Source organism: Penicillium angulare (genome assembly GCF_028827245.1).
Source record: "Penicillium angulare strain IBT 27051 chromosome Unknown utg000005l_segment0_segment0, whole genome shotgun sequence".
NCBI classification, from domain to species: domain Eukaryota; kingdom Fungi; phylum Ascomycota; class Eurotiomycetes; order Eurotiales; family Aspergillaceae; genus Penicillium; species Penicillium angulare.
In genome coordinates, this window is record NW_026623164.1 from 1,319,221 (window position 1) to 1,347,174 (window position 27,954).

The 27,954-nt window shown below is 46.6% G+C and overlaps 13 protein-coding genes across 13 annotated transcripts; 8 read left to right on the plus strand and 5 right to left on the minus strand.

Moving 5' to 3' along the window:
- Positions 1 to 361: 361 nt before the first annotated feature.
- Positions 362 to 1,888, minus strand: N7478_007880 (Hsp90 co-chaperone CDC37; the record flags this gene model as incomplete). The annotated part of the gene is made up of 2 exons (XM_056924094.1): positions 362 to 857; positions 930 to 1,888. The coding sequence occupies 2 exons, from the start codon at positions 1,886 to 1,888 to the stop codon at positions 362 to 364; spliced, it is 1,455 nt and encodes a 484-aa protein (XP_056776820.1).
- Positions 1,889 to 2,347: 459 nt separating this feature from the next.
- mdr2 (ATP-binding cassette permease mdr2) lies at positions 2,348 to 4,817 on the plus strand (the record flags this gene model as incomplete). Its single annotated transcript, XM_056924095.1, has 3 exons — positions 2,348 to 3,589; positions 3,645 to 4,280; positions 4,332 to 4,817. The coding sequence occupies 3 exons, from the start codon at positions 2,348 to 2,350 to the stop codon at positions 4,815 to 4,817; spliced, it is 2,364 nt and encodes a 787-aa protein (XP_056776821.1).
- A 573-nt stretch (positions 4,818 to 5,390) lies between these two features.
- Positions 5,391 to 6,667, plus strand: N7478_007882 (uncharacterized protein; the record flags this gene model as incomplete). The annotated part of the gene is given in 4 exon segments (XM_056924096.1): positions 5,391 to 5,746; positions 5,831 to 6,004; positions 6,016 to 6,397; positions 6,554 to 6,667. 4 exon segments carry the CDS (start codon positions 5,391 to 5,393, stop codon positions 6,665 to 6,667), a joined length of 1,026 nt encoding a protein of 341 aa, XP_056776822.1.
- A 725-nt stretch (positions 6,668 to 7,392) lies between these two features.
- Positions 7,393 to 8,791, plus strand: N7478_007883 (nucleoside transmembrane transporter FUN26; the record flags this gene model as incomplete). Its single annotated transcript, XM_056924097.1, has 2 exons — positions 7,393 to 7,544; positions 7,618 to 8,791. 2 exons carry the CDS (start codon positions 7,393 to 7,395, stop codon positions 8,789 to 8,791), a joined length of 1,326 nt encoding a protein of 441 aa, XP_056776823.1.
- Positions 8,792 to 9,513: 722 nt separating this feature from the next.
- N7478_007884 (cytochrome P450) lies at positions 9,514 to 11,292 on the plus strand (the record flags this gene model as incomplete). The annotated part of the gene is made up of 4 exons (XM_056924098.1): positions 9,514 to 9,576; positions 9,651 to 10,772; positions 10,858 to 11,033; positions 11,118 to 11,292. 4 exons carry the CDS (start codon positions 9,514 to 9,516, stop codon positions 11,290 to 11,292), a joined length of 1,536 nt encoding a protein of 511 aa, XP_056776824.1.
- A 650-nt stretch (positions 11,293 to 11,942) lies between these two features.
- N7478_007885 (uncharacterized protein) lies at positions 11,943 to 14,040 on the minus strand (the record flags this gene model as incomplete). The annotated part of the gene is made up of 3 exons (XM_056924099.1): positions 11,943 to 12,420; positions 12,479 to 12,777; positions 12,838 to 14,040. The coding sequence occupies 3 exons, from the start codon at positions 14,038 to 14,040 to the stop codon at positions 11,943 to 11,945; spliced, it is 1,980 nt and encodes a 659-aa protein (XP_056776825.1).
- A 1,537-nt stretch (positions 14,041 to 15,577) lies between these two features.
- N7478_007886 (MDM34 family protein) lies at positions 15,578 to 17,370 on the plus strand (the record flags this gene model as incomplete). Its single annotated transcript, XM_056924100.1, has 2 exons — positions 15,578 to 15,912; positions 16,014 to 17,370. The coding sequence occupies 2 exons, from the start codon at positions 15,578 to 15,580 to the stop codon at positions 17,368 to 17,370; spliced, it is 1,692 nt and encodes a 563-aa protein (XP_056776826.1).
- Positions 17,371 to 17,903: 533 nt separating this feature from the next.
- N7478_007887 (CCDC47 family protein) lies at positions 17,904 to 19,343 on the plus strand (the record flags this gene model as incomplete). Its single annotated transcript, XM_056924101.1, has 3 exons — positions 17,904 to 17,964; positions 18,041 to 18,902; positions 18,971 to 19,343. The coding sequence occupies 3 exons, from the start codon at positions 17,904 to 17,906 to the stop codon at positions 19,341 to 19,343; spliced, it is 1,296 nt and encodes a 431-aa protein (XP_056776827.1).
- A 420-nt stretch (positions 19,344 to 19,763) lies between these two features.
- N7478_007888 (chitin deacetylase) lies at positions 19,764 to 20,834 on the plus strand (the record flags this gene model as incomplete). The annotated part of the gene is made up of 3 exons (XM_056924102.1): positions 19,764 to 20,122; positions 20,289 to 20,653; positions 20,773 to 20,834. The coding sequence occupies 3 exons, from the start codon at positions 19,764 to 19,766 to the stop codon at positions 20,832 to 20,834; spliced, it is 786 nt and encodes a 261-aa protein (XP_056776828.1).
- A 555-nt stretch (positions 20,835 to 21,389) lies between these two features.
- N7478_007889 (nitroreductase family protein) lies at positions 21,390 to 22,146 on the minus strand (the record flags this gene model as incomplete). The annotated part of the gene is made up of 3 exons (XM_056924103.1): positions 21,390 to 21,595; positions 21,660 to 21,774; positions 21,841 to 22,146. 3 exons carry the CDS (start codon positions 22,144 to 22,146, stop codon positions 21,390 to 21,392), a joined length of 627 nt encoding a protein of 208 aa, XP_056776829.1.
- A 2,261-nt stretch (positions 22,147 to 24,407) lies between these two features.
- On the minus strand, positions 24,408 to 25,300 carry N7478_007890 (copper acquisition factor BIM1-like domain-containing protein; the record flags this gene model as incomplete). The annotated part of the gene is made up of 3 exons (XM_056924104.1): positions 24,408 to 24,910; positions 24,982 to 25,053; positions 25,108 to 25,300. The coding sequence occupies 3 exons, from the start codon at positions 25,298 to 25,300 to the stop codon at positions 24,408 to 24,410; spliced, it is 768 nt and encodes a 255-aa protein (XP_056776830.1).
- A 1,278-nt stretch (positions 25,301 to 26,578) lies between these two features.
- N7478_007891 (uncharacterized protein) lies at positions 26,579 to 27,216 on the plus strand (the record flags this gene model as incomplete). Its single annotated transcript, XM_056924105.1, has 3 exons — positions 26,579 to 26,711; positions 26,774 to 27,033; positions 27,097 to 27,216. The coding sequence occupies 3 exons, from the start codon at positions 26,579 to 26,581 to the stop codon at positions 27,214 to 27,216; spliced, it is 513 nt and encodes a 170-aa protein (XP_056776831.1).
- A 124-nt stretch (positions 27,217 to 27,340) lies between these two features.
- N7478_007892 (VOC family protein) lies at positions 27,341 to 27,952 on the minus strand (the record flags this gene model as incomplete). Its single annotated transcript, XM_056924106.1, has 4 exons — positions 27,341 to 27,359; positions 27,433 to 27,524; positions 27,580 to 27,742; positions 27,810 to 27,952. 4 exons carry the CDS (start codon positions 27,950 to 27,952, stop codon positions 27,341 to 27,343), a joined length of 417 nt encoding a protein of 138 aa, XP_056776832.1.
- Positions 27,953 to 27,954: the final 2 nt, after the last annotated feature.

The following is a 27,954-nucleotide window of genomic DNA, read 5'->3' on the forward strand; positions in this document are numbered from 1 at the left end:
GAGAAGGCATGGGTCTAAAGTCGATCAGTTTATCGATACCCAGGCGCGTGCGAGGCATTTGGTCCCCTCTGGGTTTCTTACCCTCCAAATGCCCTGATTTCAGTCGCAGGTTTAGAGGGGGGTTGAACTCTGCTCTATTTTTATTCTTTTTTCTCTTCATGCAAGGACGATTTGAGGAGAATTGTAATTTAAGCTTTCAGACTTGCGGCATCGTCAATACCAAGGATTTCTTTTATTGTGATAGACTCAAGGTTATTTTAATGTCACATGCGTTTCTTAAAGCATGATTGATTGATAAAAACACAGATCAATGCATTCATGTACTTCATAACAAAAGAGGTCGTGTCATATTTCTTGTTGCTCAATCTAACTCTGTGATATCACCACCAGGTTCTCCAACCTCCTCTGTTTGCCTTCCCTCGGCTTCTAGCTCGGCTAGCTTCTGTCTGCCCTCTTCAGTGGTACCATCAATGATACCCTCCTCCATGCTGAGCATGCCACTTTCGCCTAGCTGCTCGACAACGCCTTCGGCCTCCTCTACGGACATGTTGCCAAGAACCTTGTTTACCTCGTCAAGAGATTCAGAGGCCAATGCTTTCTGGAGATCTTCGGAGAACGCGTCATAGATCTTGCGAGCTTCAATCTCGATGGGTTCTTGACTGTTCGCTTGGGGGAGGTTGATGGTAATCTTCGTGTTGGGGTCAACAGCGTGTAGCTGAATCTGTTCCACGCCTGCAGGGTCGTTGGAAGCGGAGCCCTCTTTGCTCAACTCAAAAGCACGAGTCTTGATGCGCTGGTAAGTCTCATTGACATCGTTGATGAACAGTGCTGATGCGCGGTGGTCCTTTGTTGTAATGCTATTAAATGATTATGTTAGTTAATGACCCTCGATTTATTGGTGGGAAGCAGTTATAACTGTGGCGACATACCGAGTGAAGAACAATTTGATACCATCGGGGCCCAATGATCGACAATATTGCAGGAGGAGACCTTGATGCACACACTGGCGGGCATAATCCTCCTGTCCCTTGATTTGAGAATTGAAGGCTTCGACAAGCAAGCCGTCGGTTTCTTTCTCGGCAATGATTGATGGATGCGCTCCAATGAATTGCAGATAAGCGTTATAGTCATTGGGCCGGAGGCGGGCGAACTGTTTTCCAAGCTCACTAATTTCGACGTTGGCGGGGTCATCGTCATCTTCATAGTCGGCTGTTGTGCTTGAGGACTGACCGGCACCAGGGTTCAGTAGCTCAACTTGGGAGTCTTTGGAGGAAGCTGCTTGCTTGGGAGCTGCGGCGGTCTTGGAAACATGCGATGTGTTAAATCCCTCACGCAGTCCGTCACTAGTGATCTTGCTTCCTTCCTCCTTCTCTAGCTGAGCAAGCTTTTCCAACAATTGCTTCTGCAAGTCCTTGACCTTGGCCTGATGCCCTTCCACGCCTTGAATGTACGCCTTCATCGGATTATCCGGCTTTGCCTCACCAAGGTCCTTCTTCACCTGATCCACCAAAGAGCTCATCATCTGTGAGTACTTGGGTTGTTCCTTTTCCTGGGTATGGACACCTTCAGGTGGCGGGGGAGCTTGGTCAGCTTTGGGATCACTGGCAAACTCCATGATTGTTTGAAAGATAGGCTGTTCGGGCTGGGCAGAAGAATCTTCATGCTGCTTGAGAGTAGAAAGGAGTTTATCGATGCGCACGAGAAGTCCATCGTTGATAATGCGCTCGTACTTCAGAGTCTTGATTTCGTAACGACGCTGCTCTCGTTGCTGATGAATTTGGGATTGTTTGGCCCTGATAAAAGAACGTTTATCAACATTAGGGTGTACCTCGATATCCGAGTCATCTGATAGCTCAAGAGCATCCCATTTGCTGTAGTCGAGAACCATATTGGTGGGATGCGGGATGCGGATTTTAGTAGGAGAGGCGGGGTATGGTATGCGATGGTGATAGAAAATTTTTGGACGACTTGAAGTATTTATGGAGTGAAAATAGATCCAAACAAAATAGATAACCGATTTCTGACGTGGGATTTAAATCTGTAAATAAATACAAGCCGAAGGAAGAAAATCGCCAACCCAAGCATCTAAACATCCAAAGCTCTCTACGAGCTTCGATGGGCGGTAAGATTCTGCCGGAGTCTTGCCGACAACGGGGGTTTCGCGCTCTTGCATCACCACATGCTTTCGGACAATGCTCTAAATGGTCATGGACCGTACACCACTTTGGCTTTTCCTATGAACACATGAACCCATGAACAGACATATAATGGCCTTTCCTATCTCTCATCAGTGACTATCACCTTGACATACCGCTGCTAAAGCCTTGACCGAAACCGCATCCGAAATATGCGCGGCCTTCGGCTTCCGGCCTGGGTTCCTGGCGCCAGCCCTCGGTCAGTCTTGAGACCGCAAAGTGCTGTGCTGGGAGAACTGTTTTCCCAATCAGGCCAACGTTCTGTACTATCATGTACCTTCAATTCTGCTAAAAGGCCATTTTCAACATCATTCCGACCTCTTCGCGACTCACGTGGCAGTCTTTTCCGGTTGACCGAGGTTCCCCTGTTAATTCACCAAAATGGTTTTCAATATACCCCCTCTACGTCTCGCATTGTTTCGCAAACTCGATCTATCTCCTATACCTCTTGTCGCCTTCAAGAGAAACCGGCAGCTCCGTCTAATACCACCGGTTCCAACAAACGCTCCACACCGGAAAAGAAAGAGGAGGATGACGAGGAGAAAGGATTCGAATTGTCGGAGCGAGCTGCACAAGCCGCGCAGGTTAATTTGAGTGCTCGTCTTGCTAAGGAGGGCGCTTCAGGCAAAAAATCCGGGTTTGCCGAAATTTGGCGATTGCTGAAGGTTGCACAGCCTGAATCCAAGAAGCTCTCTATTGCGTTCTTCTTTCTGCTCATTTCTTCTGGTATTACTATGTCAATTCCCCTGTCAATTGGAAAAATTATGGATACGGCTACAAAGAGTGTCACGGAAGGTGGCGGTGAACTGTTTGGGATGAGTCTTCCGATGTTCTACAGCGCCTTAGCCGGTGTACTAGTCATTGGTGCGGCCGCCAATTACGGCCGTATTATCATCCTTCGTATTGTCGGAGAGCGCATCGTTGCCAGACTACGTTCCAAGCTTTTCCGACAGACTTTCATCCAGGATGCCGAGTTTTTCGACGCAAATCGTGTGGGTGATCTGATCTCTCGACTTGGCTCTGACACCATTATCGTAGGTAAGAGTATCACGCAAAACTTGTCAGATGGATTAAGAGCTGCCGTCAGCGGTGCGGCCGGATTCAGTCTCATGGCCTATACCAGCCTTAAGCTATCAAGCATATTGTTTTTGCTGCTGCCGCCAATCGGCCTGGGTGCCCTGTTCTATGGTCGGGCTATCAGAAACATCAGTCGTCAGATGCAGAAGAATCTTGGAACTTTAACCAAGATTGCTGAAGAACGTCTGGGCAATGTTAAGACTAGTCAATCTTTTGCAGGCGAGATCTCTGAGGTTAATCGGTATAACCAACAAGTTCGCAAAATCTTCAACACTGGCAAGAGGGAATCTCTAATCAGTGCAGCATTCTTCAGTTCGGTGAGTCGTCATTACGCTCTCGGTTGATTTAATTGCGTCTGCTAATATTTTCTAGACTGGACTTATGGGTAATTTGACGGTGTTGAGTCTTCTCTATGTTGGAGGAGGCATGGTCCAATCAGGGGCCATCAGTATTGGGGAGTTGACTTCATTCTTGATGTACACTGCGTATGCTGGTTCAAGTATGATTGGTCTTTCTAGTTTCTACTCCGAACTCATGAAAGGTGTGGGTGCTGCTAGTCGTCTTTTTGAACTGCAAGATCGGCACCCAACAATACACCCCACCAAAGGCCTCCATGTAGAGTCCGCCCGCGGGCCTATTCACTTCGATAATGTGACCTTCAGCTATCCGACTCGCCCAGCAGTGAAAATCTTCAACAAACTGGATTTCATAATTCCCCAAGGGACCAATGTTGCCATCGTCGGACCTTCTGGTGGTGGAAAATCAACAATCGCGTCTCTACTACTTCGATTTTACAGCCCTACTGATGGTACAGTTTACATCAATGGCAAGGATATCAGTGAAATGAATGCCAAATCCCTACGAAGGAAGATTGGCGTCGTTTCTCAGGAACCAGTACTCTTTTCTGGTACTATTGCCGATAACATCTCATATGGTCTTCCCGATGCCACGCGATCTGAGATTATCAGCGCCGCTCGCAAAGCCAACTGCCAATTCATCAGCGACTTCGTAAGTGTTCGTGTATTCTACATATGATTCCCAATACTAACATGCATTTAGCCCGATGGTCTTGACACCCACGTTGGAGCTCGCGGTGCACAGTTATCCGGTGGACAGAAACAGCGTATTGCCATCGCAAGAGCGCTTATCAAAGAGCCTGATATTCTGATTCTTGACGAGGCCACATCAGCACTTGACGCTGAATCTGAGACCCTGGTCAACAGTGCCCTGGCCGCTTTGCTACGCGGAAACAATACCACGATCAGCATTGCCCATCGTTTATCTACAATCAAGCGCTCTGATACAATCATCGTTCTCGGCCCCAATGGAACGGTTGCTGAACAAGGCTCTTATGAGGATCTCAGCTCCCGTCCGGATGGAGCTTTCACTAAGCTCATGGAATGGCAAATGAGCGGTGGAGAGGTTACCTCGCCCCCAAAACGAGCAACAGAGCCAGAAGAGCTATGGGAACTCCAGACGGAAACGGAACCGGAGCTTGTGGAGGAAGAGGAGGCTGTTGAACAGTCTCTTAACAAAAAGGAATAAACGTTGCATTCTTTCTTTTGTGTGACACTACCACTCCACTCACCTAAGGAGTTCTTGTGAGGGCGTCTCAGCTACATACCTGTCGACTTTCGAATACGCTCCTTTCTCTCTTCTCTCGCATCTTTTTGTTTTTTTTTTTTTGGCAATTTGGCGATAGATATTATAAAGACGCTTAACTGTGTATAAACAACCAACATACTGATTAAATTCTATCAACAAATTTTAATTTCGGGTTCAACGCCACCGTGCAGCTACGCAGGCAGCACTACAGGCAGCACTAGGCCTGCCAGCGAACAACAGTTATTGACGTGGACATTAGCGCTCGGAATTAAGAGCCTGTGCATCCGTTCATGTATATGGTAGGCCAAATGTGATGTGCTGGCTCGTGTTTGCTTCAGGCGCCAACCGCATGGGCCGCTTCACCATCATCCATGTTCGAGGGGCATATACCTATAAAAATGGACCAAATTCCCAGTTCATATTTCCAACTTTCACCATTCGTTTCCCACTTCAAGTTGTTTCTCTTCTAAAGTGCACTTGTCTTGGAATGCGCAGTAGAACACAATCCTCACCATGTGTGACGACACCAATGATGACTGCCAGTGTGAATATGAAACTATTATGAGCTCAACATCATGCCAGTCATGCACGACCTGGGCAATGGGCCAGCCTAAGTTACTTGAGCCCCGTGGCGATGTAACAGTGGAGCAAGCCGAAGCTAGCATTGTTGAAATGTATGAATCTGGTATTCCCTTCTTTACAAAGCAGGCAATTCAAGGGCTATGGGACCGAATTCAGAGCAAGACCACTTTGGGGGATAAGATTGTCACCAAAGACATGACTGGCAACTCTCTCGAATGGAATGTGAAGCTCGGGAAATCGATTGAACTTACAACTACCGCGGATCGGGATGTTAGACATGAATACATGTAGTAAGATGCTGTCCAAGATATTCACGAAAATGACCCTCGGCAACTGACATTACATAGTAAGTTACTTGGGGTAAATTACAGATCTGCGGCCCATCTCAAAGGAAATTTGAGATGCGGAGAGGTTGGGAAGGCAGCTTACGCTCCACTGCAATTAATGCATCAACTATTCCGGGTCGACAGTAGCAGCGAGAATAAGGAAACTATACCAGATGACCCAATTGGAGAACGGGATGATGTTGCTAGAGATTTCCAAAAGTCGGCAGCAGACTGGGAAAATATGAGACATGCAAGAACCTAAAGTCAATCTTGCGTTCATTTGCCAGTGGCCATCCCGCTGACAAAATCATCGGGTTCGCTTGCGGTAGTCTGGCTCTGCCAAACAACCACCATGTTTCCGTCCAAACAGCATTGCTTGTCACCGTGAAAAACTGGCTTAAGGAGCGAGTTGATAACAGCGATGTATCATCATATATCCAAGATCCGATGAACACCTCTGTCGATAAGGAGGTCCTTGCTGACTTTGACTTTGAAATGATCGATGATCCGCGCGGCTGGCTTGAAGTCGACGAGCGATCCTTTGTACTTTCTGTTGCACCCAATGTTCCTGTGAAAGAAATCATTGTGGACACCGCCAGACCTGCTATTGCAGTATGGTATAAAATAGAAGAGAAATATATTGCTTCGTGAGTGTACTACCCCAGATATCATTATATTTGGGCCTTACATGAAGGAGCTCAGATCTGACATATTCCTCAGGACTGATCCCAGTACGCCAAGAGTTAGAGAAATGATCGATTACATAAGTTTACATCGGACAACGATGATTTCCAGAAGGTCGTTGTCTACATTCGAAAGTCCGAGACTCCTCCAACTCCTAACCCGGACGGCACATTCTTCACTCCCAAAGGCGACAAATAGGAAAGGCTTCATATTTACCTATGTAGTAGCATGCATACATAGGTATTTGCTCGAATTCTAAACTCCTGGTTTATCTACTAGTAATTTCCTTGCTACAAGATGGATGGTCCAAACTATAGATAGGAATACAGACTTAAATGGTACTAATTACAGTAGTATGAAGTACACGGATCAGCTTGAGATCGATAAAACATCACAAGGTTGGACATGAATCCATGGGATTATTTGGGTACTGAAAGATTCATCAACATTGAATAATACCCATTGCGTCTGACCATCAAAAATCAATGATCAACACCTCGTGCCACCTTACTTTGATTAATTCGCATTCTCCGCATTTAGTTATGCACGTTAGCTCTGTGCTGAACAGAGGCCAGAGGTCGGATACCTCAATCTAAGCCCTTTCACAGCACTCCATTGTAAATTTGCGGTATGCTTTAGTTTTTTATCGTGTATATTTGTAAGCCTTTATGATTTCTTTGCATATTTTGCCAAGTACAAGAGTTGACAGCGAGCTTCAAGCCGCATGTGCTGAATCCTATCCGCCAAGAGAGTCATGTGGGCCCCGTAACTACCGCCCGTCCCCGCTGATTCATCCGAGCTGTAACGTCACCCCTCGAGCTCTGTTCAAAGACCGCGGTTTCCTCACGCTCACAATCTTGAAATACCGGGTTGAAATGGAGTTTTTTCTCCTTTGTTGATTAATCATGGAAAGAATACGCAGAATGGTCTCAGACACGGCTTACGAACCTCTGGAGGATCAACCCGAGGACGACTCTGCGGGAACAGAGCATTCTCAACGACAGCCATGGTCTCGCTTTTCTCGGTTTGAATATAGCATTTTCTTCCTATTGGGAGTCTCCATGCTATGGGCATGGTCAGTCAACCTCGCATTCGCAGGAAGCCCCCTTATCACTGTCCCTGGTTCTAACTTCCGTTGAAATGCCCAGGAACATGTTCTTAGCCGCAGCACCATATTTCCATAACCGTTTCGAATCAAGCGAGTGGACCGCAACCCATTATCAGTCATCTATTCTGTCGGTATCAACTATTACCAATCTTGTAACAGCATATACACTCGCCAAGGTTCAAAAGAATGCCTCTTATCCATGGCGTGTGACTCTATCGCTACTCATCAATTGTGTCATTTTCACTCTGCTCGCATTTTCGACTGTCGTATTCAAAGATATCTCGGTGGGCGCATATTTTGGCTTTTTGATGGTTATGGTAGTTGGCGCTAGCCTAGCCACTGGTCTTAACCAGAATGGCGTCTTTGCATACGTTTCAGGCTTTGGAAGGGAGGAGTATACACAGGCTATTATGAGTGGCCAAGGCGTGGCTGGAGTGCTACCCTGTATTGTCCAAATTATATCGGTCCTTGTTGTCCCAAGGAAGGGGACCACCGACCAAGGCCCGACAACATCGTCTCCCGAATCCGCTTTTATATACTTTTTGACAGCCACTGGCGTGTCTGCGTTGGCACTGCTGGCCTTTCTCTATCTACTCAGAGAAAGACCCTATACGCAGGTGAAGCGCACTGACCATGATGAAGATTCTAATCTGGTCGATCATGAGAATCCAGATGATCAGACTGTCAGCCTGTGGACGCTTTTCAAAAAGCTTCGATATCTGGCCATCGCCGTGTTCTTATGCTTTACAGTAACCATGATGGCGTTTCCAGTCTACACCTCTGAAATATTGTCCGTCAATGATCCACAGAAGTCACGGCTATATGACCCGCCCGTCTTCATCCCACTGGGTTTCCTGTTCTGGAACATAGGAGATCTTTTAGGAAGGTTGGCTGTTGCTATTCCCGGACTATCTCTTGCTCATCGACCGTGGTTCGCTTTTGTCCTGTCCGTTGCACGTGTAGGGTTCATTCCACTCTACCTGTTTTGCAATGTAAATGGCCGAGGCGCCTTTGTGTCCAGCGATGTGTTCTACCTCTTCGTTGTGCAATTATTCTGCGGTGTCACCAATGGTTACTTGGCCTCTAGTTGCATGATGGGTGCCACCTACTGGGTCGCTCCGCACGAGCGACAAGCTGCCGGTGGATTTATGAGCATGATGCTTGTAGGTGGCTTGACAGCTGGAAGCCTATTGAGCTTCCTCGTCGCCGGTTAATGACAACTCAAAGTTGGATTTGCATGTTGTCTTGGCTGTACTGTTCCGGCTATATGCTATAGAGATTTCCCTAATATCTGACGACTTACGATCGCATTTACAAATACATTTCGGTTTCAATAAAGATAAAGATTTTCACTTTCTATTATAACTCACTCTCCTCATTCATACTTCATATGGCCTTGGTACTTCCAAACAACCCCTGTTCTCTGACAAGGGTTATCTTCAACAAAGAACAGACTCTGTCCACCTGTGGGGTTCATCAAAGCTTGCATGGATTATCTCAGTCTAAATGCAATGCAGTCATTTGAGGTCTCAATCAAACTGTCTCAGTTTATGCAATGTCTGATAAGCATTGATAACTATGCAATGACACTGGATATTTCCTGCTAAACATTTTCAAGGCTACAATTGACTTCTTTAGGTAAGAGATACCTAGATGGCCACTTTTACTTGAAAGTTTATAACGGTCTCTGGCACTAGTCTATCCCTTTTATACTTTTTTGGCTGCCCCTCTTGTTACCGGAGAGCACTGGTCCCACTTCTCTTATATTCACATGAGTTACTGAACTGATTCCTTTTCTCCTATCTCTTCACTCGTGGTTTGCAGTCTCACCCTCCTGGCTTCTCCTCCGGTCATTATATGATCCAATTTCACTACCTCAAGTGAATCAACCTTCCTTACATCCAAAGCCAAAACGTCAAACATCTCCCGAACGAAAATGGAAGTGAAAGCTCCCACTGAGCTAAGTTTCTGGGTAGTTATTCAGGCGATCCTCATGCTGGTCAGTACAATCAATCCCGCGCGTCCCACGCGTCTCACCAGTGATTCATTATCTCATGTAGCTTTCTCACACAGCTCATTGGCTACTGTGCCGCATGGACGACGTACAATTTGTACTTTCATCCCCTCAGTCGATACCCAGGTCCCAAGCTGGCTGTGTGCTCCCTTCTTCCTCATCTGCTCTGGGATATTCAAGGGAAGCAGCATGCCGTTGTGAAAAGATTGCACGACAAGTATGGTGACGTAGTTCGCATTGCCCCCAACACACTTGTCTATCGTGCTTCGGCTGCCTGGAAGGATATTTATGGTCATCGAAAGAAGGGACAAAGGGTCTTTCTCAAAGATCCTGCCCTATACACGCCAACACCAAATGGAGTCAATGCCATCATCACTGCGAATGAGCTGGATCATCAGCGCATGCGTCGCTTGCTGACGCATGCTTTTTCTAACAAGGCCCTTGGTGAGCAAGAAGGTATTCTTCATACCTATGCGGACATGCTGATCAATAAACTGGGCGAGGTTCTCTGCGGTTCGAGTTCGAGCTCTCCAGTCGTTGATTTAACTCGTTGGTTCAACTTCACCACCTTCGATCTGATCGGCGACCTCGCTTTTGGAGAACCCTTCGATTGTCTGGCGAATAACAAATATCATTGGTGGGTACTAATCATTCTAGATGCTGTCAAGGCAAGTGCATATCTGAAAGTTTTCTGGTTTTATCCGTTTCTGCTCCCGCTTTTTGCCCTCTTGGTTCCAAAGCATTTACTTGAGAAGCGCAACGCCAGTTTCAATCTCAGTGTCAAAAAAATGCGCCGTCGCATCAACAGCCGTACAACCAGGCCCGATTTCACGTCTTATATCCTCAAACACAGCAAAGATAGGAAGGGACTCTCGCAATCTGAAATTGATGCCAATGCTGCCGTCTTTGTGCTCGCTGGGAGTGAAACGACCGCTGCCCTCCTTTGCGGCTGCATGTACTATCTGCTATGTGAACAAGATAAATACATTCGACTGATCAGTGAGATTCGTGGCGCTTTTGAGAAGGCATCGAAGATCAACCTTACCGCCATTGCAGAGTTTCCGTATCTCAATGCTGTTCTCACCGAGAGTCTCCGCATTTACCCTCCTATTCCTTCCATGCTTCCTCGCATCGTCCCGGCGGGCGGAGCAATGATCAATGAGGGTTATGTGCCCGAGGGTGTAAGTACCACGCTCCCTCCCATCCCGGGGTTTCGGGTGATACATCAAGGGCTCGCGTTTTCTCCCAGTACTAATCGTTATACAGACATCTGTCTCGATCTCCTTGTATTCTGCCCATCGTGCAGCAACCAACTTCAAGGATCCAGACTCCTTCGTCCCAGAGCGCTGGTTAGATGGTCCCGAATCTGAGCCTTACGCCTCAGATAACAAGGAGGCTTTCAATCCCTTCTCCTATGGACCCCGCAATTGTCTTGGACAGCAGTAAGTCATACAGCACACTCATATCTTACCTACTCACCTCAAATATTCAGATCAAAATAACTAACAATCGCTCGTCTACCTCAGCTTGGCAAATGCCGAAATGCGTTTGATCCTTACCAAACTGCTCTGGCACTATGACTTCACTCTTCAACCTGAGTGCTCGAACTGGGCGGCCCAAAACTCGTTCTCTCTTTGGTCGCGCCCACCTCTCATGGTGAAGCTTTTCCGAGCTGGGTCTGAAAGAGATACCGTGGTTTAAATACGCGATTCGTTCTTCTTTTTCCAGCGATTTCCAGCACTTTTCAGCGACTGTATTCCATTGACATTGAACCTTGGATAGAGATTCTTTTCAGTTCTCAGACGGGCTTGGGTCACGGCTTGACTAGAACAACAATTTTCGAGCCTGTTTGAGACAGAGTGAATGCTTTGTCTTAGACCTGGCGTCATTTTAGAGCGTTCGTTCCGTCCTGAGCCAGGCTTTGCTCCCAAAAGTGATTTTTCAAAAGTTCAAAGGACTCAATGGGTCATGTGTAATGATAACGAATGTGGATGATGCTTTATGGCTCCTTTGATCCTAACACGTCTTGCACTTAGCCTTCTCCTTATCCCCGTTTTAGAAAGGGTAAAAGCCATCATTCGACGTAGCCAATTCTTTATTGGTGTCTGGGTAAATCCTAGTAACACTAGACGGCTTTTGAGCATTGCGTGTAAAATGAAAGGTAAAAATAATGAGTATTCAACCATGTATCCTGCTTGTATACCGTGTGTTTGTACTGAAAACCAAAAGAATCAATAATCAAAACTCCTCCCTATGTTGATATTCACAAGCAAAGTATCCCAAACTCCATAACCATATGCTTGAACCAAGCGCAATGAGTCGATAGAAAACCAATGATGCCAATATACAGTTTAGAAAAAGTCTTGTTCAGCCAACCACTGAGAATCCATTGCATACGCAACAAGATCAGCTGCGCAGCACATATCCTCGTGCCCATTTTCGAGGTCCAGAAGAGCAAGAACAGTCTTCATCCTATCCTCGAGAGTCTGCTTGAGCTGCATAACACGAGTTTGCAGATCCTTACTTTGTCGTTCCTTGACCAGGGCTCCAGCCAAGCTCTGATCGTTCGCCTTGTTCGTCTTTCCCTTCGTTGGTTGCCTCTCCATAGCTCGATTTGGAGAACAAGGTGCTAATGCCTTTCTTTGGGGCTGTGGCACTGGGACTGGCGTTGACTGCGTCGGCTCGGGCTTCCGGTTCTTCATCAGGTTCTTAAGTATGAAAAGTAGCCACACCAAATTTGTTCGGGGAGCATACTCCGCCCATATACCCTGAACGTTGCGTGGCTTTTCGGTATCCGAGGGATTTCCAGTATAAAGTGTTGCGCGCATACTGTTGAGGAAATTGTCAGTTGTCTTGCCTTGGCTGAATCAAGGGAAAAGAAACGTACTATCGATAAGTATTTCTCAGAAGTATTTCATCCTCATCCTCACCAACTGCATCGAAGATCTGCTTCTTATCCAAATCGGAAGAAGCATTCTCGATAACACCATCGGGGTCATCGGGCAAATCACCTAGGCGTAGATCGGCACGAGAGAGCGAGTAATCAATGATAGTTGTCTCAAGTGCGCCCAATCCAAATCCGCTAGGCGAGCTTTGGCGTGCGATCTCCATATCAGTGGGCGGATTTGTCGTGCCGTCTGGTCGAGTAGATTGAATGCACACGTTTCCGAGATGGAGATCCCGATGCTACACAGGTATAATGTTAGAGACTTTGAGCCTGTATTCTAAACCTTATAGGGAACTCACTTCAAAAAGAGCGTACTCCTCTGCACGAGCCAAGGCCATAGCAACGCCCCAGAAAATGTCATAAATCTGGAAAATTGACGACCAACTGAACTTCTCCAGCTCACATCCCGCATCATCCATCTCCACAATCGCCCATAGCTGAGTTTCCGGGTATGCCTTCTTGCTAGCCGGGTTAGGATTCTCACAATCATCTTTAGTCTCCTTATAGTGTTCCCAAGCCCGCTGGAAAGATTCCGGGAAACGGCCCTGCACCACATGAATTTCTCTGAACCGCGCAAACCCAGGAATTGGATCTAGGTACTTGAGCATCTTTACTTCCGACGCGATTTCAGCGATGCTGGTGAATTTCTTGGACCCGGGGCCCTTCTTCGCACACAAGGGCACCACCTTGAATACTCCATTTCCGTAAGCTTTGAGCTTCGCTAATTTAGACTTTGAGACTGCCGGACGGCTGCTTTCCTCCCGCAGGTGTAACTTGTAGACTTCTCCGTATGAACCCTCGGCAAGTTTTGCGACGTCGAACATGCTGGCTGAGCGCGAAGCCCAGGTGCTGAATCTTTGGATACTTTGCGATGCGAGTGGTGATAGTGCCTCGTTGAGGATTGGCTGGACGTAGCTGTTTGCCTCGGGGTCGCGGACGAATCCAGAGGATCTGCGTGCTTTGGCGGTCTTCTTTCGTGGTGTTTGTGTGCTTGCGGATGGCGCTTCGTCCTTCTCGGCCCTCGTAGATTTTGTGTTGTTGGACTTTTTGTTGTAGATTCTGACCTCCACCGTCTTTTGACGGCCGTTCCTCCTCGTAGGTGAAGCATCGGGGCATGGTTGTTTAGTCGGGGTGCGCGCGGGTTGTTGTGGTAAAGAAGAGTCTGTGGTCAACTCATCGTCCAATTCTATAGTAATATATTTTGATTGATCTCCAAGTTCCTTCGTTGGTGTTTCTGGTACCTCTGGTACCAGTGCTGGAGTTCTTGCTGTCTCGTCGACAAGGGACACTTGAGCTAGCTTGGTCTGGATAGCTTCAACGGGATCGCTGGGTTCTTGAGGCCGATCGGGCGTACATGATGGACTCTTTGGATCAAGGACTGCTCGTGGTGCATTCTTCTTCTTCTTTCCATAGACTTTCCGTTGCGCTACTGTCCTGGTCGAGGGCTTTCGAGGTGGTGTTGATGTCGCGTGATCAACCAGTGCGGATGACCCAGACGTCATTATGGGCAGAGTGAAGCCTTCTAGGATGATTTTAAGAATTTTTTTGGGTAGAGGTTTTCATTCCGGACGATACCACAAGGGAGTGTGAATATGATGGGGGAATAGTTACAAGAATGCGCTCCAGATGGCCCGATACGTAGGGTATTGATGTTTAGCCATATTTGGACTAGCGCCACCGTTGCTCTGGTGAGGCATGCCACTGACTGTTGACCAATCACAGGTCGAGGTTATAGTTGGTCGCACGATCAATCAATCAATTGATTCCAACAGCGCTTATTCAAATGTTATTGTTTCAACCGTGTCTGCATCGCGCTCTCTTTTTCACAAATTGAAAATCTTTGTCAACTCAACTTCAGCATACATTCTACTATCCAACTGAAGAGTACCACTATGCCATCTGCGGGAGAAGGGAGTCCATCACGCACCCGGAGGAAAAATTCCAAAGTTTTTACATACATCTCCGTGGGATCCAGAAAGCTGTTACCTTACGATGGGAATATCTAGAAAACGAAAACTTCAGGGAATATATTCGACAAGTCTCAACCGCTCATGTTCAAGTTGTATATGAGCACCTCACAGATATTGAGGTAGGACATTCGCTATAACTATGACCATCGAGTGTTAGGCTCTGAATAACCCTCAATTTTAAAAAAAAAAAAATTAAACGTTCAAGTTCGCTTCGTATGATAGTATTCAACTTGAAGTTGAAGAGAACTCTTTCAAGTGACTATAAACATAATCTTCCAAGGTTGAATTAAAAGAATATAGACCCATGTAATGTAATGTAATATTCAACCTCAACTACTCTCAGTAACAAGTATATATATATCCAAAAATGTATATATATTAAATTACTCCAGTACTAACTATCTTATAGATATATAACAGCCGGTTATTGTGTATCTAGCACGGCCCCTGAAGAGCTTGTTTCGGCCCGCGTAAGACTAGTAAGACTACGCGTCGCGAAGACTCGTCTGGATGTTTGGCCCCCTCTTTCCCTCCCCAGACGTGGGAGGCAGAGTGGATTGACCTTAACTCATGTAAGTCAGCTCCCAAAAAGGAGACTTATGCATCTCCTAATAGCTAGATGAAATGTGAATGGCCCAGTATGGCCCCAGAGTGGGAATGCCTTCGGGGCTGGTCGGAAAGAGTGGGCCCCGATACCAAGTCATGGATGTGACGTACCCCAAAGCGGTTTTTTGCAAGATATTCACACAAGATGATCGACAAGAAATATCAAGGTTAGAGAAGAGAATGAAATAAGGGTAGTTTAAAATTCAAGCCTGAAATGAAAGAGAATCATAATCTGATTCAGATAAAACCGGTATATAAGGGAAAAGTAAGAAGGAAAAAAAAAACAGTTGTGGTCGGGGCACGCGAGGCAAACCTGTGACCCTCGGGAACGCTCTTTGCTACTTTTCCCTTTTTTTCCCTTTCCACTCCTGAACACTGCAATTTCGCCATCGCGACTCCCGTCATCTTCTACCCCCTCCCACTTCAATAATTTACACCTTTCGATCTTTCTCGATGCGAGGGCATGGCGTTCAACTTCAACTGGTCGCCTTTAATGGCGGACGCGGGTTTTTACACTCGCGCCCAAGAACTCTTGACGGCCGCCCTGAATAAATCGCCAAAACCGCCCATTATCGTCGATGATATTATAGTCACCGAACTCAACCTGGGCTCCATGCCCCCTGACTTGGAAATCCTGGAGATCGGAGATCTAGCGGAGGACCGATTTCGAGGAATTTTTAAAATGTCGTATTCCGGCGATGCTTTCTTGACTCTAAAGACCCGAGTTCAAGCCAACCCACTCAACACCTACCTGATTACTCGACCTTCTTTTGCGTCGCCGAAACCTTTGGCTGCCGCGTAAGTCCCTCTTTCCTATATGCGCCGGTCGCAAACTACATGCGCCGTGTTTTATACCTCTCTTTCGCGTGGTCTTGGCTAACCGTCATCGCAATATCTAGTACCCCGCTCACCATTCCTCTCCAAATTACCCTCTCCGATTTCAAGCTCTCAGGCTTCGTAATATTAGTCTTTTCGAAACAAAAAGGAATTACGGTTGTATTTCGAAATGACCCACTAGAATCTTTGAAAGTCTCGTCAACCTTCGACTCTATTCCCTTTGTGCGTGATTTTCTACAGAAAGCGATCGAAGCGCAATTACGAATTCTCTTTATGGACGAATTACCCGCCATCATTCATCGACTATCACTTCGTCTATGGGTTCCCGAATACCGCGCAGGGGAAGATGCGCAGAACGAGTCCGAGAACACCGACAAGACCACCAGTGAAGGTCCCGGCCATGACCCGCTGGCGAGCCCGCCACAAGACCCCGTCGACTCGCTTGGAAATGCATTAAATGAAACCGAAATCGCATCTTTGTCTCTAGACTCGTCGGTAGAAACACACTCTCTGTTCTCCCAAAAGAACCTGCTCCGTCTCGCCGCCCTTACAGATTCCCAACGAACCCTTTCACTCTTCACACCTTCTATCACCGAAGTGGTCTATCGCGCTTGGACATCACCTTCCGATCCTAGCGAATTCCCAGCTAGCGTCCTGTCCCCCCTCAGCCCGGCTTTGTCTCGCACCCACTCGCAGGTGGGCAGCATGTCCTCATCGATCCATGAATCCGGCAGCACTGTCTCTCTACAAAGCCGACCATCTCTATCAAGTCATTCACTTAGCAGCTACGGCCTCAGTTTGGGAGCAGGACGTCACTCGAAAGCCAACTCTCGAAGACGCAAGAAGCGTGTGGTGGATCTGCGCCGTCCCAAGACCACCGACGACGCGATGAGCGTGAGTGACGATGGGACCCACACAGAGTCCACTAGTCCTCCATCCATCGCTTCCGCTCCCCTTCCCATTGTGAATGAGCAATCTGATGACCCAGTGACACCTCCACTGTCCCCCGAGACAGATGCTCACTTGCCGACCATTCCCGAGCGACACCGGACAAGCATCTCTCGACCTACCGACATGGCTTATGAAAAGTGTGAACCGTCTTACCTGCATGAAACAATTCGCCCTTCGAAGTTCCCTGACTTTGATGCTACTCCTCGCCCCTTGCGTAACAGCTCTCAAAATGAGAAGGCTGAAGCCAGTTCCTCAAGTGCCGCTCGGCAGCCATTGCCCGCCACCATTCTTCCCTTCACAGAAAAGGATGAAGAAAGCAAGGGCCCCGTTGACCCTCTTCTAGTCGAACGTCTAGCCGGAGAGATAGCTCGCCGAATGCGCGAAGAGAAGCTCATGTCAAACAACGCATGTAGCAACTTCTGGACTCGCGGTCAGGATGACACGCCTCCCCCGGCCTATGGTCATTGAGCACGCGACGCCACCACCTCTCCGCCTTCCCACCTCTCCTAATACTCCTTTTCGAGTAAGCCTCGATTTAAATGACCGTTACGACTTTCCTTTGGTTTTTTTTTTGGTTTTTGTTTTTTCTCATAACTTCATTTCTCATATCTTGATTTTGCTTGGAAGCGGGATTGTACAAAATTTTTGGGTCTTTTGGCGTGGTTTCTTTTTCTTCTTTTCTTGTGCTTTTTTTTATTGGATACCACACTCACTCGAGTATTCTTTGTATAATCTTGGGGCTTCTGGGGATAAAATGGGGAAATGGGGAAATAGGGAACCGGATTTTGGTACATTCAGGGACTTTTGAATACATGATAAATTTTGATCTGATTGAACTTAATTGGATTTTGGATTGTAGTCCGGGCTGTCGTCCGGGTTGAACCCAAGGAGAAAATATGGAGAAATCGCGTGGGGGCGCTAGAGCCGGCGTAGCTTAGCTCCGCACTTCGTTTCTCTCAACCTCCTTTCCCTTCCACCCACCATCCAGTCTTCATCCAACCATGGCGGGCGTGCTCAAGAACGTATTTGGTGGCCAAGCGCCAGGTGCTGCCTCTGACGATGGTAAGCTATTTTGATTTCCTTGCTTTCTGTGCTCAATTGCATCTCAGCGCACCGTTCTAATCGCCGATCTCCGTAGATTTCGCCGACTTCGTCGAGGCCCCGAACCCATCGCCTGCGTCCCTTGTCGCCGACTCGACCACTAATGCGGCGGCTAACACCCATGGCGCCACTGCTCCTTACACAGCATGGTACCGAATCTGGGAGCGTACTTCCCCCAAGGACTTCATGCAGGAGGCGATGATCCTGCCCTTCATCCTGGCTATCGTCTTCTTCCATCTGTGGGGTACGAGAAAGAACCGTCGCAAGGCGCGAGACTGGGCTAAAGTCCATGTTCCCGCTCTCCAGAAGGAGTTTGCCTCCGTTGGATTCGATGGCATCCCGCAAGCTGAAGAGACTGTTACCGTGGAATTGAGCAACCCCGAGAAGAGCCTGAAGGAGAAGTCCGGCCACGAGTTCTCAACCTATGCGTCTGGTCGCCAGAACGTTGCCTTCGTTGATGTCTCCCTGAAGATGCCAAAGCGTTACAACCCTATCACGTACTTGATGGAGTATGTTTTCAGCTTCTTCTTCGAGAGCTGGGACGCTCCCACTGAGAAGTATGAGGCTCTGATGTACGCTTTCGATGGCAAGGAGAAGGACCTTGTTCCTGTTTTCTCCAAGGATTCTCCTCTGAAGGTTAACAACTCGACCTATGACGGATTCATCTGGGCAGTGGTTCACAAGAGCCACATGCAGAAGTTCCGCACCGACCGTTATGATGCCTCAATCACCTTCTCCAAGGATCACCCCAAGTTGCCCCAGTGGGTCACTGTGATGTCAGAGAGCGCTGAGATCACCGAAACCCTCCTTAGCAAGGAACTCATCCAGGCTATCGAGCAGGCTGGCAACGACTTTGAATACTTGATTGTCACTGACCAGCCTATTGATAAGCCCTTGAAGTAAGCTCCTAGGCCTTTCCGAGCGATATTACATCTACCACTTTTGATATCTAACATTCTTCCTCTAGGATTGATGAGACCATCCCCAAGAAGCGTGTTCAGCTTTCGGTTAACCTGTCCTCGTCTTCCGATTACTCCGCCACTCTGCCCCTGTTCAACCAGTTCCTGCGTTTCGGCGATAAGCTCGTCGCAGCTGCCCACTTCCGTGGTGAGGTTCTGCGCAAGGTTCGCAACGTCCGTGATGAAGAGATCAAGAAGCTGCGCCGTGTCGAAGAGGAGGAGAAGGCCGAGGATCGCAAAATCGCCGCTGAGAAGATCAAGAAGGATGAGCGAGAACGTATTCTGCGCGGAATGACTGCTGAGGAGCAGCGCAAGTACCTGGACCGTGAGAGCCAGAAGGAGCAACGCAAGAACCAAAAGCGTATGACCCGTCGGGGTTAAGTGTGGTCGAGCTTGGATCTGGGGATTATTAACTTTCTTTTTCCTTTGGCTTTCTATGCACTTGCACCAAACCAGTTGGAGCTGGCTGGCTGGCGAGGGGAAATGTTTTAATCTGCCTTTTATTTACTAAATCTTTGTCCCCAGATGTATTCATAACTGATTTGTGTCCACGAGTCGAGGCCCCATTTCTTTTTGCTACGAGCTGGACATTCAATGTCTTCAATGTCAATTTTCAATGTGCAATTTCAAATTTCTATGACAGTATGACGTTCTCTTATATTGGCAGCTGCAACTGTCGGTGCTTACCCTTGTTTGTACCCGCCTTGACCCTTGTAATTCTGAAGTATCACCTCTTCTATAACTGGTAGGGAAATCTCACATGTCCCCATCGTTAAAATCACCGTTCGTTTCCTTCTCATCATGCATTTCAAGAACCTGTTAGTTGGCGTATTCATTTCCATCGCAAGCCTGTCATCCGCTTTCGTGATTACAGACAACCTCGCCCAGTTCCCAAGTCTTCATGCGGCCGACATTACCAAGAGACAGCAATCCCCGATTCCATATGGAATAATCATCACCCACTGCAACAGCCCTGGAGTCGTCGCGCTGACATTCGACGATGGCCCTTATATCTATACCGGACAGATGCTGGACACTCTATCTCAACACGGTGCTCGCGTTACCTTCTTCCTCAATGGTGTTAACAAAGGCAACATCGAAGCATTTCCTGAACTGGTCCAACGCGCCGTGAATGAAGGCCACCAGCTCGGCTCTCACACGTACGTATCTCAACCAATACCCTCTTCACCACCCAAGGATACAACATGCCACAGGACACCCGCATTTCACTCAAATCCTTTTCAACACTTGACCCTTCACCACATACCCACCCACTCTTTAATCAACCCAAATTCAAATAACAAAAACTAACCATCTCCCTTCCAGATGGAACCACCCCTCCCTCGACACCCTAAGCTACGCCGAAATCGTCGCCCAAATGATCAATCTCGAAGACGCCTTCCTACGCATCCTAGGCTTCTACCCAACTTACATGCGCGCTCCGTTCTTAATGGTAACAGCCGACGTGTTGGCTGCTATGTCTGCCCTCAAGTACCATGTTATCAGCGCGAGTATCGATACAAAGGACTACGAGAATGATCATCCAGATGATAGTTGGCGAAGTTTCGAGAAGTTCAGAGCTGAGTTGGATGCTGGGGGAACTATTGTTTTGGCGCATGATACTCATCAGACCACTGTGGAGATTTTGGTGGATAACATGATTGCTGAGATTGAGTCGAGGGGGTATGAGAGTATGTGAATCCTTTCTTTTTCTTTTTCTGATTTCGATTTTGATTCTTTCTCTCAATTCCTCTTTGTCTTTTCGTTCTAGTTTGTGCTTGAGTGAAACTTACTGATGTCTGTTTGGCAGTGGTTACTATTGGAGAGTGTCTTGGGGATCCGCCAGAATACTGGTATCGGTCGAGTCGGTAGATTGGTTTTGTGTGTATGATTGTGGTTGGCTGAATGGGGGTGATGTGGTTTTTTCAACTTCTTCGTAAGATTGATTTGTAATGTTAGGCCTTTGAGGGTAGTATTTGTTTATTCGCAGGTTGTATATAGTATATCATTATTCAAAGCCCTGGAATCGGAAATTGGGCAAGCAATTTGCACAATTGCATTTATTGGTCATTACCTAGTACTTCACCTCATGCTGTATATCATGATCTCTGCCTCCCCCCAGACTTACATCAATGGTCCTTCCGATGTTCAAGTTGAAATCTATTTATACTACATCTTCAAGTCCAAGTTGATCCCGAGATTAACCTTAGTATAGGTAAATCTAGAACATGCGCAACAGTAAATCCAATTGTAACATGAATCTAGCTTCTATTCACAGCCGACTCAACACATCTATCTCTAGCTGAACTTTATACATCATGATCTGTAATCAGATACGTGCCCGCCTCGAAAATATAAAATGACAAGCACGTCAGATGCTAAACAAAGGAAATTCATTCATACATAAAGGGGCAAATCAGAATGCGCCTACTGCTTTCCGAAGATCTTCACGCGCTCCTCAATAGGCTTCTGGACCTTCTCACCAGCTGGTACCTCGGGGGAACCGAAGACCATCTGGGCAACAAGACGCCACTCAGTAGGCAGGTTCCACTGCTTAGCGACGGGCTCGTTGATAAGAGGGTTGTAGTGTTGCAGGTTAGCACCGAAACCAACGCTCTCGAGGGCAGTCCAGACTGTAGATGATGTTAGCTTTTGCTTTTGGGTTTTATGTTTTTGTTTTTCAGCTGGGATACGTACGGAAGTACTGGTGCATAGCGTTGGAGTGATCAGCCCAAGGCTCGAAGTGGTCCTTGAAAGCGGCGAACTTATCCTGGAAGCCCTTGATGTGGGCGGGGTCTTCGTAGAAGAGGATCTAAAAGACATCAATTAGAGCTATTGTTATAGGGATTGGACTGGAGATGGTAGGAAATCAACATACAGTTCCGTAGGCAGCCTTGAACATCTGCAGCTTAGGCAGAGTCTGGTTTTTGTATGTCTCCTCGGGGACGGCGCCAGTAGCAACGAGACCCTCGAAGGTAGAGGCAGCGATATCCCAGAGACGCTCGTGCTCCTCCTTAAGCAGGACAACAAGACGGGTAGACTGGGTGTTGAACGAGCTGGGAACGTTCAAGATAGCAGCATTGACAAGCTCCTCGACCTTTGCGTCGGAGACAGGGGCATTCTTGCCCAGCTTGTAAATTGTGCGACGGTTCTCGGCCGCTTTGACGAAGGCTTCGGCAGACATATTGTTATGGATTGGACTGGACTGTTGAAACTTGGAGGTGAAAGAAGTTGAAAAAGGACGGACGCGGAGGGGTAGAGACGTCTTTAGTGGGGTTTGAATAGATAATGTAGTAAATTGCTGTCCTGTGGATCCAATTGTACGGCAGATAGAGTGGAGAGTAGAAGCCGGTCGAAAGAGAGCACGGGATGCCATTGCGTTTTTATAGAATCTCGCGGAGTTCCACTTGGACGTTCGTGTTCGGATATAACTTGGAAGGAGGACCTGTTTTAGATTGCCTTCTAGATTGTTCAATGGGTTGTGTGGTTGTGACAAATGGGAGCGGTGTTCTTCCGCGGTCGTTTTATAAGACTTTTTTGTCTTTTTTTTTGGTCGGGGTAGTATGTTAAATCCGAGATGCTTGCAAATTTGGGGCTAAAACGCGGAATTACGGCTTTCCGCTGAGTAAGGACCCAGACCTCGTGGAAGCTTGATCAGCATGACCAACTAGGTGGAGCCGAAGCACTATTTTCGGAAATAGGTTACACCTAGGCGCCACTGAAAGGTCAGGATATGGACTTGGTGAAGTATAGATGATTGATGCTGGTGTGGGCACAACATTGAACCTTGGAACCTTGGAATGATACATTTGCTTCGGTCCTGTACCAGACGAAGAACATACATAGGAGAATTTCAAACCTTTTCTACGCCATAGTATAGATGATTACGATGCAAGAATAAAATGTATCTTCTTTGAAAACTGTGGTTTCATTGCGCGACATGGGTCAAACTAGCTATATGCTACTTTTGGCCTGCTAAGCTAATGGCAATCGCGATGAACGATAAACGCATTGGTCAAGCAAGCGATCGAGTGAAAGGAATCGAACGACCGATTTGACTTGTTCTACGGTGCGATCAATCGAGAAAGGTACTTCGGATCGAAGTCATAGCCAGGTCGTGGGTCGAAGGCACAGAATCTAATTAAGCAATGTCAATTAGCAATGGGTCATAAAGAAATGAGAAGGTTGTTCAAAAATCCAAAATAAAATGCCAACAATCAATCAGAGACCCGTCTTGAAACATAAGGTATGTCCAATTTTCCTCAAGGTTTACTTTGCAGTAAGGGAAATCGTGGTCATCATCACCGAAGCTTAGGCACAGTGTGTGGGTATAATTCAAAAGAAACAGGGGATCCGTACCTGAACCAGTCGGAGCCCACCCGCTAGTGGGGGGAGCCAGGGTGTGGCGGCGGGAAGGGTATGATGCCGGAAACATTATCCTGGGATCGATGCTATACTACTCGTCCCTAACGAGATCGTTCCTGTCATAATGTTAAAGGTTTTCTTTCTTCATGGCTGCGATCGATCGCCATTAGTCAATTATTGGCGTTTGATGGAGCATTAGAGATTTTCTGGGTAGTGAAGAATTTTATCTTCATACCCGGTAGCCTGCTAATATCTGTTTCGAAGGCGATTCTCAAGGCATTGGAGAATATGAAAAGACTACTCTCTTCGTATCTCTGGACGATCTTAAATACTTCTTCCTGTGCAGGAGCTAGGGCATCGGCCCTACCATTTCATCCCTGTTTTTCTCTCATTTTCCGTTTTTATATGGAGAACATGTCGTCATAGATGGAACCGTGCGAGTATGTACCCACCGCCATATAAGACTTTTCTGCTGGGAACTTATAGAGAAAATTTGATTGGGTAAGTGGTGCGATTTTTAGAGTATAATGGGTCTTCCTTGCATCATTTATTATGATATGTGTCATGAAATTTGGTTGTTAGTAGAATCAGAAAGAATTTTAATGCTCTTGGCAAAGGTGGTTGAGTTGACCAAGAAACGGCAACAGAATAAAAAGTTGAGGTTGAAAAGGTTCTTAGAGAAAGAGATAAAAATGTTTGATCATTTCTTCATTATTGAAACTTTATATATTATGAGCCTCACCATGGAAGAGAAATCCAAAGCACCTGACTGGCGAGTTCTTGATCCTGGCAAGTAGACTAAACCAGGTTGAGTATGTATGCCTGAGGAAACGAACCGGTTGCATCATCACCTTGAACACTCGGGTGTTATTCACCTCTGACAAAACATCTTATTGAATGAATGTTATCATCATATTTTTGGCTTTAACAAATTTCAGTCCTATGATCATGTCTCAAATCATATTTATTTCATAAATTAATCATAGATCAAATAACGAGAAAGTTTTACTACATCGTCACAATTGCCATAATGCAAAGTTCCCTCCAATATGATATAACATCAGTTGCTTAATGCAAATTTCAAACAGCTTGATCCTCATTTGACACCGTCTTCTGAGCCTTGTTTCCCCAATCGCCCATTCTAACCGCCACCACCTTATCCCGCTGAACTTTACGCTGGTGTCGACCCCACAAAATGAATAGTCCACCTGCAATCAGCGCAACACCCGCCACAGATCCTACAACAATACCCGCAATCTGGCCTCCAGATAAGCCAGATGCCTTAGATGAACTGCTACTAGTAGCTGTTGTAGTGGATGCGGTATCAGTAACCGATACGTTGAAACAGAGAACATTAGTTGTAAAGCTTGCAAGTGGAACGTAGGTGATATCTGCGCAGGCGTAGTATGTTTGGTTTGTGTCGGTATCAAACGTGGATTGGTAACGCAATTGTAGCGTTGCGTTGGAACCGGAAGTTATGTTGGATGGGGGGTTTGGAACTGAGTAGCATTCATGACCTGGGTAGAGATCGGGAAAGTTGCTTCCTTCTACATCGGTAACGAAATCACTGTTGGAGGTAGGATCTAATGGAATATGTGTTAGATATTAAGTTACTCATGCCAGATTTTAAGCTGCAGGAAACATGGAAACATACCGTCGTGATAAGAGATAGCCAAATTGACATTGTAAGACTCATCCTGTAGGACCAAAGAAACCTCACCATTGGCTATTGTTGTAAGTTAGACGTATATAGCTTATCGTTTTAAAGATGAAGACATACTCAATGGAAATTCTGTTCGGTTCTCAACACCAGCGTTTGACCCACAGGGAGCGGTATTGTCAGTTGTTTTCGACCATGTCCGATCTGGAGGCCACAAGAAGGCTGCTGGGCCCATATCAGTAGCTTCATCAGCAGCCATGCTAGGAGTAAAGTAAAGACTGGCAAAAGCCAGGAGAGCGGTATATCCGTGCATGATGGCTGGGGGATCTTTTTTTAGGATATTAGGGGCCAAGACCTATCCAAATTTTTGGGAATGATAAAAAAAGAAAAGCTCTGACTTTACGAGAGATGGTCGGCAATGATACTTAAATATTTAGGTCTCATTTTGTCTCAAGCTCTGAGGAGGGGTAGTACTAAGTCCGAAAGTGACAATCCAAGTCGGTTAGATGAACCGAACCCTCTGCAGCAGGAAGAGTGGAATCGATCCACATATCTTTTTCCATGGCTGAACGGCAAGCCAACGGAGATTCCGGATACTACATGGTTACTGTAGACTAATAGTAGCGCGCATGTGACGGACACTAGCTTGACTCAAACGAGGAAATGAACAGCACATGGTGCGTATGATTATAGAATGGTGTAGAAGATACATGAGGGATGGAGGGTGGTTACAAGTAACCATTGGCTCGAATCTATAGTAAACCGAGCTAATTTACGATGCCCAGGATTCTGGCGTTTTCTTAGCGACATATTTTAGTCGTTTTTAGTGGAGACTAGTAAGACTAATGTTGACCCATAGCATGATGCTACCCGGAAGTACATTTGCCGATGGGAGGAGATTAGATTGATAAGATTGAATGTGGTCCATGATTGGCGCTAGTAGCCCCTCTTTTCCACGCTATGTTCCAATTCTTATTATTTTCTGACGGAGAAATACTTAAGAAGAGCCACTGAGAAGTCTCTCTCATCGGAGGATAATATACCCCCGAGAATCTCACGGAGAACCTTTCCATTTCGGGCTTGACATGAGGATTTCCGAGCTACCAATTGACTCAAGTAGCCGGTAGCGAAGTCTCTTGCTATCCATTTTTTCCAAGACTAGTTGCAAAAAAATGAACGGCAATTGTGGGGAAATGGCATGAGCAGATTCGAGTTGAAGCTAGTAGTTTGTTTAATTTATTTTTCGTTGCATTATAGTGGTGGAAGAGTAGACTAACACACACGGTACTATTCCGAGGTCTTCCATGTGGGGCGAAGGCAAGATTGGCGTCCATGGTGTTCCAAAGACTAGGATGTAAGCCACCCAGTATCTAGGCACAATATGTAGATTTGGTGGCTGGCCGGAATTCTTTGTCTCGCAGGCGAAGTCAGATGTAACAACGCCACGTTTCGCGGGAAGCTCCGAGCGATTGCACTTTGCGACTACTCTTATAAAACCTAGTCTTCCACTTAGCAATTGCAAACATGCTATAAAATTATTCTTTTCCTCATTATCTCATAACAGTTCTCCATTGAGCTTTCTGTTTTTAAAATGGTTCGCCTGTCCTTGTCAATCTGCATCGCTGCGCTAGCATCTTCGGCACTAGCCAGCCAGCTTGATGTGCTTATGAAGCGCGAGACTATCGAGAAGGGCTCCTCTCTTTACAACTGCCACGAGGCGTGCGGTATGTTTAAAACCGCCTAAAATGACAATCGATTCCCCACTAATTATACATGGTACCAATAGGTGAGATCATCGAGATGTCTGCAGAGGGTGACTACTGTACTAGTTCAAATTTCTCCTCCGATCTTAGCACTTGTTTGAAATGCGCGTATACGTGTGATATCTGGAAATACTACGGATCAGATGTTAAATCAGCTGCAACAAATTGCAGCGATTCTGCAACCCCTAGCTCCTCCTCTTCTGCTAGTTCATGCGCGTCTACTATCGGTTCAACCAGTACCGCGACGAACACTGCGGCAACTGCTGCTACAAACACTGCCACGGTAAGTTTTCAACCATTACATTAAGTACATTGGAGATAGAGTATAACATTGACTATTATTTAGTCAACTACTTCCTCTACTGCGTCTTCTGCAGCTACTAGCTCTGCCGCTGCCTCTGTTCTTCACCAGAACATTGCGTTCTCGGGGGCAATTGGATTCTTGGCATGGGCACTGGCTGCCTAGATAAAAGATACATCATCATGATGCTTGAAATTCAAGTACTGTAATATGAGAAAGAGTTCTTTGAAGTCTTTGAAGTGATTTGCTACTTATCAAAGCATATGGAATTGAAGAATTGAACCAGTGATTAAGCATAGTTGGATACTCTGTCGTAAAAGTTAGCGACGGAGCATTGTAAAATGGATCCATAATGATGCAGATACTCTGCTTAACACATACTCAATAAGATTCCCATCAGGGTCTCTCACGTAGACACTCCTGATCTTTCCGGCTGCCCCGGTTCTGTCTACAACCTTGGCACCCTCAAGGACCTACAGATAATCAGCATGTGTTGGCGCCAATCGAAGTCAAGAATAGCAATATTACCTCTATTTTCGCTTGCTGAAATGCTTGCAAGACTTTCTCCACATTTTCATCTGTCAAGAAACACAGATCTCCACTCCCGGGCATGACGTTTTGTGCCTTGGGCTCGAATTCTTTTCCTGATTGGTGAAGGTTGATTTTCTGGCTCCCAAAGATAAGAGCATGTCTAAGCCCAATGTTTTAGTTGTTTGTTCAATCGTGTGATATATAAGAGGATATTATATTGTTTATACCTTTGAATGGTTGGGCTGGCAGGTGATGCAAACACCTCGTGTCGCATGCCCAAGTGGGTGGTGTAAAAGGCCACTGTCTCTGGGATGGAGCGCACGGTCAGTACCAGGTGATCGAGTGATTTGACAGCGAATTTAGTCGCCATGT